The 17,202-nt window shown below is 39.0% G+C and overlaps 2 protein-coding genes across 6 annotated transcripts in view; one reads left to right on the top strand and one right to left on the bottom strand.

Moving 5' to 3' along the window:
- kcna4 (potassium voltage-gated channel, shaker-related subfamily, member 4) overlaps positions 1-4,078 on the bottom strand; it is a 57,112-nt gene extending 53,034 nt beyond the window's left edge. The window contains exon 1 of the mRNA XM_044142445.1: positions 878-4,078. Within this exon, the coding sequence (XP_043998380.1) occupies positions 1,923-3,977 (2,055 nt within the window). The 5' untranslated portion in view covers positions 3,978-4,078 and the 3' untranslated portion in view covers positions 878-1,922. The remainder of the gene's footprint in view (positions 1-877) is intronic.
- The window catches only part of LOC122845908 (gonadotropin subunit beta-1-like), a 91,659-nt gene extending 77,965 nt beyond the window's left edge, over positions 1-13,694 (top strand). For 2 of the 5 annotated variants that reach the window (XM_044142458.1, XM_044142474.1), the window contains 2 exons: positions 13,008-13,182; positions 13,441-13,694. In XM_044142458.1, the coding sequence (XP_043998393.1) occupies positions 13,008-13,182; positions 13,441-13,635 (370 nt within the window). In that variant the 3' untranslated portion in view covers positions 13,636-13,694. Of the gene's footprint in view, positions 1-11,656; positions 11,739-13,007; positions 13,183-13,440 lie in introns of those variants that run through there. The other 3 variants (XM_044142481.1, XM_044142488.1, XM_044142465.1) reach the window with 3 other exon arrangements.
- Positions 13,695-17,202: the final 3,508 nt, after the last annotated feature.

Raw genomic sequence — 17,202 nt, 5'->3', positions numbered from 1 at the left:
TCCTCATGTTACAGTTTCCTCCTACTACGTCTGCTGTTTGGAGTGAAAATGCATGCAGTAAAAGAACTAGAAAGCTGAGACCTGACAAGTCTTATAAATAAGCGTTTTATGTCTGAACTATCTAGTAGGGAAAGGAAGAAAACTCTGGGCTACTTCAGCACTATATCAAGAGTTATACAAAAATAATCATATTCTATATTTAATTAAAAAATAAAATAAAAAGTGATTGTACAAAAGTGCAAAAATTCTTAGCTGGAAACTTTCCAAAAATATTTGGCACAAGTTCTGAGGAGGCTGACCTGATGTCACCTTGAATGAGATAATGGCAGCTGTTATTAATTGATCAAATATAATTAGATCCCTCCATGTTGTAAAAGAGAACCATTAACTAATAATGGCAGAAAAAATGAGTCCAGGCTCTTCAGGATCTCTTTTAAACATAGTCTCATCTGTACCTTTATAATCCAGTATTTGTCTTTCAGAACAGCCGATGAGATATACTAAACATTAAGGTGTTAAGCTATGCTCCTTAAAAACTAACTGCAGTTCTTTGCTTTAACATCAAAATGGAAAGTAAGAATCAGATTCTAACTTCAGTTTTTTTTTTTTTATCCATCTGTTGTATAGGACCACATTTTTTACACTACTTATAAAGGGTACTATAGAATGGGAGCTTACTCTCTGTGGATTGAACTTTCAATAACCGTGTTTGATTCAAAACAGATACGTGTATTACTGCTCACGTGTGCCTACCGAGGACTGTGCCAGCCTGTGTGCCACCCTGGCCAATCAGCCACAATTGTGATTAACGACATCAAAAACCCACAATCACAATTCAGTAAAAGTTAGATTTACACAGAAATTGAACACTACATACCTTGGAAGACATCCACATCCTGATTATCTTCTGTGCTCGGAGATAATCAAAGTCCTCTTGAGCAAAAAAAAATATATATATTTGTGCACTGAGTCCAGCAGAAAGGCGAGAAAATTGCTCATAATCTCTCCTTTTAAAGAGCTCCCACGTCAGAGTCATTTACGCTGTAACTTTCCATATTCATCTTTGTAAAGGGATATTGTCATTTTGAGGTGCTTTTAATGAAAAAAAAATGTTGAAGCCGAGGCTTTAAGAGTGTTCAGAAAAAACCTGGGCTGGGTGACTTCTTCAGCCATTTTAAACAATGATGACACCTGTGCTTAGCTCTCATTGTGGGTCTTTTTTTATTATTATTTTTGGCCTCTTATGGAAAAGCTTATTTCAATATAGCCCTGGTTTATTTAATGCCTACATTATGACATATCTCATCAATGTGTAGGTCATTTTTGTTTGAGTATTTTAAATGAACAAAGATAAATGTATTCTTTTTTAGGCTTTTTATGTAAATAGAGCTCAGTTTTATATTTTTGTTTTCTGGCAGACTAAGTGAAATAGTTTCCCCTTTTCTCTACTCATACATTCTGTATCCAGGTGAGCAGAGGATGACTACATTGTTGCTATCTGAATGGCCTACAGTAACTGTCTCTAACCCAGCGCAAATTCTATGTTATAGTGCAAACAAATTTTAACTTTATTGCATAACAGCAAAAAACGACCGTCCCTACCCCTGTGATGTGACAGATGAAAGTCATAAAGTGCGAATGCATAGCCTGTTGTCTAATTCAGATTCCATGTCAGATTTGGAAGCCCACACTGGATAAACGGATATATCTGTGTCTATCAGGCAAATTTAGGCATGGATGGTATTAAGGTGCCAATTGGTGGCATATGAGTGTGAATGTGTGTGTGTGTGTGTGAGGGGTCTCTGAGGCGTGCGTAAAACATATATAGGCCTATTGGGGGGTATGATTCAGCTGCTGCTGGCCAGAAAGAGTCTTTAATCGGATGTGTATCTTGTTTAGAAAATAATAAAATAAAACTCTAGTCACACATCAGTCTGAATTGATTTCGAGTTAGTACTGTTTTTTCTGCTTATGTCTGTGCCATTTCCTTTACTGGGGCTTTTGTCCAACCCGCAGAGCGACTCCGTCACCCCCTCCTCCATCTCCATGTACTCCCCTTTGTCACCCAGCGAGGAGCCAGACGGCGAGCCTTTGAACTTCCTAAGAAAGTCCGGAAAGTACGGACAGCCCGGCGGCATGCTCTCCACCACGGGCGACTGGTCCTCGTTGTCTGTCTCCCGGTGATAAAAATAGTTAAAGTTGGACACTATAACGGGCACCGGGAGCGCGATGGTCAACACGCCCGCGATTGCGCAAAGGGAGCCCACTATCTTCCCACCGACAGTGATTGGCTTCATGTCGCCGTAGCCCACCGTGGTCATGGTAACCACGGCCCACCAGAAAGCGTCGGGGATGCTGGTGAACTGCGAGGTGGGCTCGTCCGCCTCAGCGAAGTACACCGCGCTGGAGAACAGAATGACGCCTATTACCAGAAAAAAAATTAGGAGGGCCAGCTCCCGCATGCTGGCGCGCAAGGTATGCCCCAGGATCTGCAGCCCCTTGGAGTGTCTGGATAGTTTGAAGATGCGGAACACCCTGACCAGGCGGATTATTCTCAGGATGGCGAAGCTCATCGCCTGCTGCCCGTTGCCCTGGTGCTGCGCCAGGTCCGTGCCGAGGGTTATGAAGTAAGGCAAAATGGACACGATATCTATGGAGTTCATTATGTTTTTAAAGAAAGCTGTCTTGCTTGGACTCGCAAAAAATCGAACTATAATCTCAAAGGAGAACCAGATGATGCAGACCGTCTCCACGATGAAAAACGGGTCGTTGAAAGGTGTAAATCCGTGGTCAGGCTGAGAGGAGTTCTGGCGTGGCTGCAGATACTCCTTTTCATCCCTGAACTCGGGCAGCGTCTCCAGACAGAAAATTACAATAGAAATGACTATGACCAGGACAGACACCACCGCTATGCCCCTGGCAGGACTCGAACTCTCTGGATACTCAAAAAGGAGCCAAATCTGGCGCTTGAACTCGTCCTCCGGCAGAGGTTTCTCCTCCTCCTTCACAAATCCCTCATCCTCCCGAAACTTCAGTATCGCCTCCTCGCCGAGTTCATAAAACTTAACCTCCTCGGAAAATATGTCAAACGGGACGTTGGCAGGTCTTTTTAACCGCCCTCCTGACTGGTAATAGTAAAGAATGGCGTCAAAACTCGGCCGGTTCCTGTCGAAGAAGTATTCGTTCCTCAGCGGGTCAAAGTACCTGATTCGCTTGTCGGGGTCTCCCAGGAGGGTGTCCGGGAACTGAGTGAGCGTCTTCAGCTGAGTTTCAAACTTCAGCCCCGACACGTTGATGACGACCCTCTCACAGCAGCCGCACTCGTTGTAAACGTTCTCGTATCCGGACTGGGGACGCCTGTCGGTGATAGACACGGTCTCCTCCTCATCATCCATGTTGCACAGAAAGCTCGACCTCTTGCTCCCTCGGCCACCCTCCGCCGCCTCTCCCCCTTCCACCTCCTCCTCCTCCTCTTCCTCCGCTCCCTCGGTCTCTTCCTCCTCTATCATGATGTCTTCCTCGGATCCGAGCAGCGCCAGCTCCGAGTGGCGCAAGTCCCCTCCGAGAGTGCTCCGGTTGCGCCTCCACCTACCGACGCCGCGCTGCTTTTTCCGCTCTCTGAGAACTCTGTGCTGCTGTTGCTGTTCGGGCTCCTGCTGCGAGGCGGTGGAGGAGGAGGAGGGGCGCGAGGCGGCGCCGCTGCTGCTGATGTTAGCGGAGGAGGAGGCGGCGCGAGACTGATGTTGGCGGTTGTTAAGGAGATGAGCGCCCGAGGAGGTGGCGGAGGTGGGCCCCCCCGCGCCACCCTCCGCACAGGAGCCACCGTCGGCTGCTGCAGCCGCGGCCACCGCCGCCGCTCTCGACTGGGCAGCCTGGCGCTCCCTCTCGCGCTCCCTCTCCCGCGCGCGGGCTTGGGCATATCCATACGGCAGGTGACTGTTGCACCCGCCGTCCGCACCCACCATGGCAAACTCCATCTTTGTAAAGGTTCGGTCCGCGAAGGCTACCGAACCCTCGTCAAGGGGGATGCAAACCAGAGGATAAAAGTTGCAGCTCTGTCGCGCAGACACAGAGAGACTGAGGCATCAATCGTTTAGAAAGTCAGATTAACAAACACACCTCAGAAAGGTCCATGTTGGCTGGAGTCCGCGTTGCTACTTACATGATAAAAAAAATAAAAATAAACATTGATGAGCATATCTTGTTGCTCCCAGTATATATATTATGACATCATTACCATAACCAAAAAACACCAGGGCCAGTGGCATAGCCTGTTACGCAGACGCTGTATCAAACTTGCAGCGCCCCTTTTATGCTCAGCATGATAAATCACCGAGTCAACAAGCGACACCCAAACAGTCTTTCTTCGGCTTCTCTGGTGCCCATCAGGTGGTTAATTTCTTAGCCCCAAAAAGCGTCTTTTGATCCTCCGTGGTCGCCCATGGTTGCCATTTTATGAGATGAGATTTTTTTATGGGTCTTCGCTCTTATGTTTTGGAGCTCCGATGAATCTGAATGACTTTGTTCCTCCGATGCGCTCAGCAGCTGCGAGGGGAAAAAAAAGAAAACACCAATTGGTCTAGCAAAAAAAGGGGGATGCGTTTATGGTAATGTCAGTTGTTTTTGTGAATACATTGACCCCGATGCTACTCATATTACGCGTCTTCACGGCTTTGTTATTATTATTATTATTATTATTATTATTATTATTATTATTATTATTATTATTATTATTATTATTATTATTAGCTTTGGTACGTCAAAAATAAAAATAGGCTTACAATAACATTGCGCACGAAATTATGTTATTAAAGTATCATTCTTTCATCCTTACTTACATTTAAAAGGGGGGCCAAAAGAAATCGCCTCTGTCCCCCCTACAAACAAATCTGACGGAAGAGGAGGAGGCGGAGGAATGCTGGGTGAGGATGCAGCTCTCCGTCTGTGCTCAAATCCTCTTCTTGATTTTGGGGTGTAATATTACAAATCCCTCGTCGTATCCGGCGGGCAACCATATCCACATCTACATCCAGCATTTACATCCGTGCTCTGACGCACTCTGAGGAGGACACTTTTTTGGCTGCGTCTCGACGCCGTGCCTCAATTCAACAGGATCTACTGGCACTTAAGCCCCCGTTGGTGCTGCATCGCTCCTGGTGTACCGGCAACACCAATCAAGACGAGAAAAAAAAAGAAAAAAGCAAATGCAGGTGTGCCAGCAGCGAGTTGGCATCAAAGACAGTTCCACTCGATAGCGACGAATAAAAAGGAGGGTGGATAAAAGTTTACATTGGCACAGGCGAGGGTAAATGGCCCCATGGTTGAGTCTGAGCATCACACATCTCTCTGTCTGCCGCTGTAGCCTTACCTATACTCCTGTATCCCTCCCATTGTGTGTGATGATGGAGAGTCTTAGTGAGAAAGTCGTTCATGTACCTCAGCGCATGCAGGCGGAGCTCGGTCCTCCCCCAGTGGATGCAGCCGGTCACTGCGCACCGTGCTGCAGTCTCACAGCCGAGCCTGATCTGTCCTTGATTAGGTCGCAACCGGTGTCTTCTCTTTAAAAACCTTATGCGTTATTTTGGGTTCAGCCCTACGAAATAAGTTTATAGAGTACAACACACACTTTTCAATAAAAATGTACCTTAATTTCCCAGGTACCAGTTAGATTGTTTTATCATTTTAGCGTGTGCATTTCTTTTTTTTTTTTTTAACAGTATTTGATTTGACCCTGCACATACATTCTTCCAAATTGGTCTTTATCTGTAATTATTTAAGGAACCACTTTAAAATAACAAAATAATAATAATAAAAAAGTATAATTTAACTGCCAAAAAGGGGTTCCGCATCAATGAAAAGTCTCATATACTTAATCAACTGTTCATAAAGCCGGGTTAATAAATAACATATTTAGATATTATTCCTAAGATCTTAAGGTTGCCTTGCTTATTTTTTTATTGAATTTAAACAAAGTCTTTATTTTATCTGTTTACTGAGTTGTTTTTCCATTAAACTGTGTTAATATGCTTAAATGCACATCGGTTATGTATGTTGTATATTCCTAATAATCTCAGTGAAGGTTATCTTCATGTTTTAAAGCTATAAAAATCTTTGCATACATTAACATTACTTCTGGGAGTAAACACTATTACTGCCCACTGTTTACCCCTCCCTCTGGTGTATAATTAATAGAGCACTCTAATGGGAATATCACCTGTTAAGAAAGAGAAATTACTCAGTTGGTATTTGTGAAAATTCAAATCCTCGTTTATAATTTAATTAATCATAACTGTCTTTTTTTGTGCATGCAACTTAAAAATACTACATGATGTTGGTAATAATGTAGTTATGTTTAAAAGTAAACAATAGCAGCCAAAGAAAAGGTGCTATAGATTACAGTCGTTCTAAAAGTGAAAATATAGTAGTATTAGTATAATAATATTCATACAACCTAAGATTTTTTTTTTGCCCTTTGTCAAATTACAAATACAAAGTTGCACTACATTATATTTGGGGTATCCAAGTGAAGGGACACAGAATAGTAAAGCTGACCGTGCTTTTCAAGGTTTTTCTTGTTTTGTTTTGTTTTGTTTGTTTTGTTTTGTTTTGTTTTGTTTTGTTTTGTTATTTAAAAAATATTGTTGAAAATGGTGTCCCACATTGTGTTGGTCTTTCATGTAAAAAGTCTGGTTGGTACATTTCACCATGTGAAAATGTCCCAGGGGTAGAAATAGTTTTGCAGCACATCTTTCAGCTTTAATTTTTAAGAAGCAAGAAAATTGGCATATTTTTAATGAATAAAATAGACACAACTGCATATTTGTGTTGGCATGATCATAATTCCAACTACCCTGATCAAAAACCAACAACAAATAAAAGCCAGGTTTGTCCCATGGACAGAGGCAAGCTTTGAATTACAGTGCACTGTAGAAATATTGTAATTATTTGAGGAATTATATTCTATGGTGCAGAAAAAGAACTGCTATTAATTCCTTTATCAGTCAGAGAAAAGTGACCTGAATTAAATAGATTTGTTTGAGGAATATGCACCAGCTTGGCGATTGTAACACAACTGTCAGTCTAACAAATTACTGCAGTTAGGTATTAATTAGTCAACCTTGTTCTACTATTGAAAAGCAATTAAGGATTCAAATTCTGATATATTGGTAAAGTGAGTATCATTAATGTGGTCACATTTGGTGGTATGTTTTCCATGTTTATGCAATATTAAAGCTTTGTTTGAAAATAAAAATTGAGATGTTCACAGTTTAAATAAACAATATAATTGTTTAGAGATTTGCGAATATAAAGTAGTATATCAGCTGGTAAAGTAACAGTTGATTGCCCCCCTGATTGTCACACAATAGATTTATTTGGACCCCATTGGGCTATGGTGGAGTAAAGGCCTAATTCATTGCACCTTTTAAGCCTACTACTTTGAATCTCATTGCTCTGATAATTACCTTTTTTTCTCTCTGCAGGACCCCTGCAGGCCTGCTGCTGGAATACACAACAATCATTAGCCATAGCCAATTCACCTCTACCCATCTGATTCATTTGAATCAAACACTCTAATTAGGACAGAACCGCCTGTTATTCCAGAAACAATATTCCTCTAAGGGATTCTAATCTTCTCCTGAGGGTATCTAGTAAATCTCTGGTTATAATATTCCTGCAGGGGTATTTTTGGGTGCTTGCCTGTTCAGAATGTAACCCAGTCTTTGCATCTTTTAGCTAAGATATCTGAAACAAATTGTAAAATTTTATGCCGAGGTACAGCACTTTGGTAATAATCAGTACTGCTGACGGTGCAAATATCACTCAGTGTCTCTAAGAAGCTTGTCTCCACAGTCTCTGTCTTTCACAAACTCACCTAATACATCAGAGGAGTTCTTTTCTTGTCTGTACAACATGTAGGCAACCTTCCACCCACCTAACATTCATCATACAACCTCACTTCTTGCACTTCATTGAGCATCCACCTCAGTCAGCACCAGGGGGAGTTGTGAGGCTAGTACTAGGGTGAGATGAAGTGGAGATGCAAGGTGTTTTATTATACAAGGGGTAAGATGCATTTAAACAGAAGTCCGAGCTGCAACAGATCAAAGCTTGTATGCAGTGGACAAATCCAACTCAAACAATCATGTTGTATTATTTTAATTCTTAGCTTGCATTTATTTATTTATTTAATTAACATAGAAAATAACTTTTCACACACACAAATCCCACATTTGAGAAACATTTAAATGGCACAGGATTAATTCATTTTTTAATTTTACAACATAATATACATAGCTATTTCAGACTGATTAAAGTACATTTGACTTTTTGGACAACTGCCAGTGTTGAACATATAGGAGTTGCAACATTATTTATGTAAAAAATAAGAGTTGAGGTTCCTAAATGTTTTAATTTCACCTTTGTCAGCTTCAGATGTCCTAAAATGCAAATTTAACTGACAACTGCCTCTATCAACAATTTGTTTATGAAACAATAGTCAATCCGATGTTAAGTGTGCCTTTCTGTTTTGTTTGCTTTCTACTTTTAATTTAGAAGCAAGCTGATAGTTGTTGCTACTTTCTGACCTTTGTGTGTTTTGTTTAGTTTTGTTTAGTTGAGGAATCATATTATATGTTTACAGTAGTTCCTAAATTTGACATAGTAAGGAGGGAGAAATTGAGAGATGTTCAAGTAACTATAAAGAAATAATACATAGTATTTTGGAAAAAGAGTATTCATACCCCTTCAACATCGGTTCATTTTTTTATGCAATAGAAGAAAAATCTCCTTTGAAATTAAAAATGATTGTGGCCTGTATTTGTCTTCTGTCTTCTTTAATCAACACTCCACCAACGTTATTCATCTACAAAGAGGACTTTTGTAAAAGCACAAAAAGTACCCATCAATCTGTTTGGGAAGTCTCTATAAGCATCAGTTTTTAAGCCTTGCCACAAGTTATGGACTGACTTTAGATCTGTGCATTTACTGAACCATTTTACAACATGAATATACTTTAGTCTAAAACATTCCCTTGTAGTGTTGTACTCCTTAATGGTGGGCCTCTACCCCAGTTTCAAGTCATGCAGCTCTCCATCCATCTTTTAATCAGCACTGACCATTTTCTCTAAGCACATTTCCCAACATGTTTCATGTTTCATTATGGAGATGGTATGTTCAGATTAATGCGTATTTACCAAGAAGGTGACTTCTGAACGCAATTGACTGCACTAGATTTTATTAAGGGCTATCAGAGTAAACGGGGTTAAATAGAAAAACATCCTACGCCTTTCTATTTACCCCTACATGTTGATTTGATGTTGTTCTCCTAAGTAAAAGATAATGTTAAAAAATTTAATATTAAAAAACGTTTTGGTGGGTATGTATATTTTTGCAAGGTATTGTATCCCTTAGAGGTTAATGGGAAGCTGTCATTTTGAATATTTCCTACAAGTATGCCTCTCAGTCAGTTCACATGGAAACATGAATCCAAGTCACATAGTAAAATCCTTGACCTTACATGGGTTGTAGAGGCGTTTGTTTATAGAGATTACTGTGGGTTATCCTCGAGATGAAGGCTTTGGCTTCATCACAAAACCGGAGGGGTTGTTTTTTCTGTCTCCGGCGTGATTGGGGAGAATCTGCTCCAATAGAGCAAAGTTTCTGCAGAAAAACAATCTGGTTGTGACCAAGTGGGGTTGTGAATATTGTTAGTCCTGTCAGGACAGTGTTTACACTGAGCTCACAAAAACCAAGACGACTCTGTTCCAAAGCACTCAAGCATCAACCTGTGACTCGAATTTCTGAACTCAGCAACTTGTTCAGCTTAGAGCTCTTTTATATCTCTTCATATACTGCTCATATGAGTTTTTTTTTACACCCAGAGGAACTTTATTTTATTGTACTGCTCAGACATATGAAAGAGAAAATCTTCCTGGGCCCAGAAACTGTCACCTCATCCATCACATATAAATTGATTCCTCGTGGACATGAATGTGACATTACAGAACAAACCATCTTCTTTTTGCTGTTGGAAAGAGGAAAAAGACAAAAAAAACCTCCTTACCAGCCCTGCATTGTTTTTTGTGTGTTTTTGTTCTTGCTGCAGGTAGACTTGGCTATTTTTGGGACTACAATGTTGACATGAACTTGAATGTCTTTTCTGCCCTTTTGGAGTTCTGGGTCAAATATTAAAAAAAGCTGTTCGTGTGATGAGTGTGTGATTGTACCGTATGTGTGTCTGCAGACTTAATGAAGCATGTTTTCAGTACAGATGCAGGGATATCAAGAGAAATTACCAGCTGTTGTGTAAACCGCTTAGAAAATGGCAAATTAGGTGTCCCATTCTGAATACAAAAATAATCAGCTATGGCTGGTGCTCATTAGGAACAGAATGGATACTAACAATGATACATATCTGAGGTATACTAGAGAAAGCAGCACTTCAGAGGACCAGGGTGACATTTTAAAAGTCCTTGTATCCTTGTTAGACAGGTGTGGCAGTTCTGCAGTATGGTGGAGAAATAAACTCCCTTGTGGCTGCAAAGACAGACTGAGGCACTGCTAGATGAAGCGTGAAGTCTTGCCAAAGAAGTGCTTTACTGTCACTGTGGACTGTCCAGCTCAGGCTGCAGTTTTAAAACAACTCAAAGCTAAAGTAGAGACATCAAAATAGTATAATATAGGATATTCCGATTCCTTGTGTCCTGGGCTGTATTAATAAGGAATACAGGTTTACAGAAATTGTCCAAAAGGCTCACTAACAAAGACCAAACTGCAATAATGTAACTTAGAAGTTTATTGATCAGAATGGCCCACAGGATATGGTTCTTATTCAGACTCAAAATAATACCATTTGCTGAAAGAACAACATACTCAGAGCAGCAATTAAGCCAAAACTACAAAAAATATGTACATTGAATTATTTATTAGATTTTTAAAATCTATTTGTAATATTCCATGAAAAAGACAAATTGTTAAATGAAAAAATTGCAGAATGTGGTAGTTTTTTTATCCAATTAATTGGTTAATCATCAGAATAATCTATAGGATAATCAATTAATAAAAGTTGAAGAGTTGTAGCCCTATTGGTTAGTAAACAGAGTTGTGGCTGAGGATCGACCTCGTTCCCAAAATCGCATTAATTTATTTTGTTTAGCTAAATTTGACAACAAAAATGAACTTTTGCAGAACAGAAAGAAAAATAAGTTCATGCTCCAAGATAGATAAGTCATCCAGTCTAAATAAGGGAGGACAAACTGTTGCACAGGTTACACATTATCTGTTTAGTACAGGCACACAAAATGTGGATTAATCCTGCAAAAGGACAAGACCTATGCTACAACAAGCAATAGATGTAGAGTACAGCATACTGCATATAAACATTTACCATGGTAATGTGGGGGCAGATGACCTATAATGCTTCGGTGCTCCGAGTCTTTCCATCAATCTAATCTAAACAACACTTCTGAAATTACATAGTTGTTCACCCCCATGTGTGGGAGCAAAGGTCCTGAGCCACATGGTATTCATGACATGTCGACGGGGAAAATGATGTGGATTTGAGATAAGCCATAGCAGGTAGAAGATGCATTAGGAAATAGACTGGGAAGATTAGAAGGATTACGAGCAGCAATATTTAAGCAGACAGAGACGATTTCAAGTGGCAAACTGTTGCAGATGTATGAAGAGTGACAGAGAAGATATTTTCTTTTTATTTTCAAATAACAAGAGATTTACAGGTACGGTAAGCTGTTTGTTTAGAGAGGTTTAAACAAAACAAAAATGTGTTGCTACTGTGGTTAAATTATGCAATTTATTTTTGGAACCTTTATTTTCCGACAGGTGTGCAACATTTTGCTGGATGAAATGCATATCTCGCATTCAGTCTGCTTTCAGTAGAAGAAATATTATTTTTATTTACCTTACTATTATATATTTTAAATACTTAAGAATAACAAAAAAGAATTTTCTAGATAATTTTAAAAAGTAAATTATGTGTTTTAATTTTAACAACAAATTTTATTTCTGTGGTGTAACAAATTAGACTTTTGATGTAACTCTAAAAGAAATAAGAATAATTTTACGCAAAACATGTAAATGTAATTTTTACTGTTATTTTTAATTCAGAAATCAGTTTTGCACATATTGATCACCAATTTCCTTCAAACCACTTGAAAACAATCAGAAATTACTATGTTCAAACATACTCAGAAAGAGTAAAACAAATAAGATCTGTAATTTTTTTTTTACAATAAACACCACTTAGATATTTATGACTAAATCATTTCTTTTAAAGCCATTCATGTTTTATTAAAACAGTTTTTAATTTGTCACTAAATAACCTGAAAAAGGTCAAAACAACAACAACAAAAAAACTTATTCACAGAGAAATGGCCAGAAAGTTTTCAAGGGGGTGGTTAGATAATTTTTGGGTTTCACACTAAAACAAAATGCTGGAACAGAAATTGTGTTTTATTATGCTTTTGTCATATCCAAAGCATTCCTGGATACTTGTATCATTTTCTGCTAACTTACAATGTTTGCATTTTCTTTAAAATGTTTTTGTGTGTGTGTGTGTGTGTGTGTGTGTGTGTGTGTGTGTGTGTGTTTGCTTCACTTTTGCAGTAATGCAAAGTAGGAAACCTGTTAAATATCCAACATGCTGAGCCAGACAAACACAACCCCTCTACTCACAAACTTAATACCTGTTAAAATTGTTAAACAGTCATTTTTATCAAACTTTTAATGCTTTTCTGGGAAGGTTGGTAGTGAGACCACAGGTCTATAGACCCAGTCTGGTTCACTGAGAAATTACAAAAAGATCCCAACCACAGTACGGTGTTCTGCTTCTTCTGCTGAGATGGTTTTATTGTGCTGGCCAGTGGTGTTTATTTTTATTTTATTTTTTATTTTTGGCTTTGTGCTGATCAGATTGATGTGAAAAAAGTGGTTAAAAAACTTTTTTAAGTATTGAAATATTTAATCTAAGACATGAACTGCTCTTGCAGCAGGCGTCTGTGCTACACCTGGTGGAGAATGCAGTTGGTTGTCTTTGTGGTGGTGCTAGCCCTGGGGAAGGGATGCTTCAGCTGCAACCTGAAAAATGTCAGCATCCCCATGGAGAGATGCGGTCAGGAGGTGTGCATCCACACCACAATCTGTGAAGGGCTGTGCTACTCCCAGGTGAGGAAGGATTCATACTGTCTGAGTTTTCTGATAACCAATTGTACGTAATCACTAACAAAACATATCAAGGTAAGATTTTTTCATCTGTGCTGAACTCAACTCTGTTAGCTCATGTTTTCATTGTGAAAACGTTCATTGGAAAACAAGCAATTAGCCTACTGGTTTTTATTAAATATGATGTAATAAAAATCTTCCACCAGTGTTTCCCACTGAATTGTGTTCATATATTCAATCTTTAATCCATTTTGGTAACAGGATCCTGTCTTTGAAAGCCCTGAAGAGGCGCCTGAGCATAAGATCTGCAAAGGGGACTGGTCCTACGAGGTGAAAAACATCGAGGGGTGTCCAGGAAGCATCACTTACCCTGTGGCTACAAACTGCTACTGTTCCACATGCAACACAGAGGACACATACTGCGGCCGCTTTTATGGCCACATACCCAGCTGCTAAACTACTCCTTTGGTCAGCAAACATATACTTATTATTGTACCTCTTTGTCTGACACTGAAATAAAAAAAAAAAAAGATACTACTCATGTTTCTGTTTATTTTTTCTTTATGAACACCAATTGTTCTAAAGTGTCTTAAACCAGAATGATTGGCCTGGTAATTATCCTCATCAGAAGTAAGAGATTAAATGTCCGAGTTTCAGTTTCACTTTTCCTCTCAAGCAAGGTGACCAACCTTGAAAGTGGCGTAATTCTACTGGTCAGTTTTTCATTCTGGCAAAATGGTTCACAGAAGGGAAAATAAAAAAGGCTTGCCTCTTTTTGACAGGTGGAAATGAAAATATACGGCCTGCAGTATTTCTAAAAGCTCCACTGGAGTCCCTGTTCCTCACTGGCTCTTCTCCAGGGGTGCCGCTAAATGCAGAAACAGCTTAGTAAGCCCAAAACATATATATCTGTAATGAACTTGGATCTTCCCTGGAATACAACACTGCTTTGGTAGATTTTTATGCTTTGCAGAAAAAGCTTCTTTTCAGGTCGTGTAACTTAATGGTACAGCAAGTTATTACTGCTCTAAATAACAAATCATATTTCAGCAAGTGTGAGCCAATGGTTCTTTATATAACAAATGCAATGGTCTAGTAGACCACTGCATTTTTGAGATAACTGATAATAAGGCATTAGTGAGTTTCTGAAGTGTCAGCATTGAGTTAATTTCATTTACTTCAAAAAGGTGAATGTTCTGTTCTGCTTGTGAAACATGTCACTAGTTTGTTGTGGCACATCACAAATACTTCTGAGTTTTTAAACTTTTGATTAACTCTTTACTTCCAATAAGAGACACCTGAAAATGGAAAGAGTAGGTCACAACTGTAAATTAAGACATGAGCAAACTGTGATCAATGAGGGATTATTCACTAAAGCAGCCAATAGATGACTCTTGTGAAATCTCAAAGATTTGCAGTCATGGCAGGAAATATGTTGGTACCACAACTTTTAGACTCACTCTTTGATAGTATTAAGGATTTTTAGAAGAGATTCCCATTTGAAGTTTGCCCGAAACCATGTGAACACAGCAACTTTTTAACAGAAAAAGCTTTGTACTACAGGCACATGAAAAAGATGTAAAACTGCTATAAAAATCAAAACAATTTTTTACATCTTTCTACCTTTCTCTGTAGTCTTTGGAGCTAAATTTTAATGTTTTTTACTCTGATGTGCGCTCTCTTCTACCTGTGGTCACTTTTGAATGTAAGCAGATAAAGGGTGAGTTGTGGGTTCTGATTGAAATGCCAATCAACGAGCAGGGCTTTCAGGGACTTGTGGTTTTCGTGGTTGATGTCCTGCTTACCAGATCTAAGAGACCTTTGACTTTATAATGCAGAGAAAATTGTAAATTTGACATCTACAGTTTAAATCCAACCATAAAAGTATGTTAACTACAAATTTATTGTACAACCTGAATATTTACATTCATAAACGTTCAATTTCATAGGGCTCAAGCTATTTAAGTCTGTTGATGTTGAAAGATGACAGAAAAAAAACTTCTGTTTGTATTTCCACCAAAAGGTGATTCTACAAAGAAAAATTATTATATATTTAAATGGATTTCAAAATTCAGATTCTTTCTTTGTAAAAACACAAACCAAAAAACTTCCATCCATCCATCCATCCATCCATCCATCCATCCATCCATCCATCCATCCATCCATCCATCCATCCATCCATTTTCTGTTCACCCTTGTCCCTAATGGGGTTGGGAGAGTTGCTGGTGCCTATCTCCAGCTACAATCCAGGCGAGAGGCAGGGTTCACCCTGGACAAGTCGCCAGTCTGTCGCAGACCAAAAAAAAAAAAAAAAGAAACATCTTACTTTTATTTAGTTTTTGCATGAAAGTGTACTCCAAGTCAAGTCAAAGTTGTTCAAAAGTTATAAAGTTTGCAATTTGTTGTGTTGAGTTAGAAAACACAGGGAGGTGAGACTATAGGCTGCAAGCCTAAAGTGAAAAGCTGACCAAAGCTAAAGAGAAATTCAGCAGGTAGAGATATTGATTGTTTCCCAGAAGGAATTGTGGTAGGGACTATTTTGCCCAGTGTTAGTGTAACAACATCAACAGTTTCTCCATCAATGCAAACAGCCTGAAGGAAGCAAAAGTAAATGCAAAAGAAGTATAAAAAAAGAAGTCAGAGCACAGAGATTAAGAGAATGTAAAGCTCCATAATTTCTAAATATTTGTCCATCCAGCTACTATCCACAGCATCCAGCTTCAATTAAACTAAATGAACTGACCCTAAGCCCGGGAGGTAAACTTAGAAATCAATTTCTGTTTTTGTAATTAGGCAAAAAAACAAAATTCTTGCTTCTAAATCAATGCCAAACTACTGTATAATGAGTTGTTGTTCTGCCAGAGGCACAACAGTAAATTTCAAGCCAATCTGATGTCCCAGTGAAGAGATAAGCAGCTGACAAACCAACAAGCATCAGCAATGGCGTACAGATTAATCCCAGGGTTTCTGCCAATTGCTGAAAGGACAAATACAAAAGGATCAATGGTATTTGGAAATGAGCTTTACATTTTCTGATTCTGTAGCATTTCCAACATTTCTAATGCTACAGATCCAGAATTATTTTTGATTTAATATAAAATCAGAAATTAAAATAAAATAATTGTTAATATACCATAAAAAGCTGCGAATAAGTGATTGTTCTATTAGTTCATCATCTTTGTGAACGCCCAGAAGGATCTTTTACCTGTTTACCTTGATATTAGTGTTTTTTGTTTCAGCCTTTTATTGCATCTTCTCTCACATCTCCAGCTGAGAGCAATGCAGCAGGCTGAGTTTAAGCTGACAAGCTGATGTGTGCTCAGGTTGTTAATGTCTTATTAGAGCCGATTTGTATTATGTCCAGCAGATCCCCGGAGGTTTATGTTATGCTTAAATAGATGTTTTATCAAGTTTTATACACGGGTCAGTCGCTGTGTCGTCTCTGCTAGAGGGGAGTAATTAACTCAGATTTGCAGTCAGGGAGTGATGAAGGCCCCCTAAAAGTTCCCACAAACTTAGAACAGCTGTTTTTGTTTGTTGTTTGTCTTGTATTCTTTAAGAACACAGATCTCTAAATGCAGAACAGATATCTGAGACAAAAAAACAGACTATAAGCATTCCTGTAAGAACTTTTGTAAAGTATTCTCCTTTGCTCCATTGATGTCAGTTAGTGTGACTAAATTATGTTGACTTTTTACTCTGACCCCCACCGTTATCCTTAGACAGACCTTGGTTAGGATGTTCAGTAACAACCAACAATGCTATGAAATTTCACAAAGCAAACATCATGTGCCAAGCTAAAGAAATCGGAGAACAAATGAGACACAAAGATATAGGCATATCAGTCGGCACATTATGTCTGAATAACAAAAAAAGAAAGAAAAAGAGAGGGAGAGAGAAGCAGGGGCATAGTCATAGGCTTTCAATTCTGTACTGAAAGCCAGTCAAAATATATGTGATGTAAAAGACACAAGTAGGCCTACTTGCCTTTTTTTGACCTCATCAGCATAATTTTCACCCAGC

Source organism: Gambusia affinis, linkage group LG02 (genome assembly GCF_019740435.1).
Source record: "Gambusia affinis linkage group LG02, SWU_Gaff_1.0, whole genome shotgun sequence".
NCBI lineage: Eukaryota > Metazoa > Chordata > Actinopteri > Cyprinodontiformes > Poeciliidae > Gambusia > Gambusia affinis.
The sequence above is the reverse complement of the archived record's forward strand: the minus strand, read 5'-3'. Positions and strand labels throughout refer to the sequence as shown.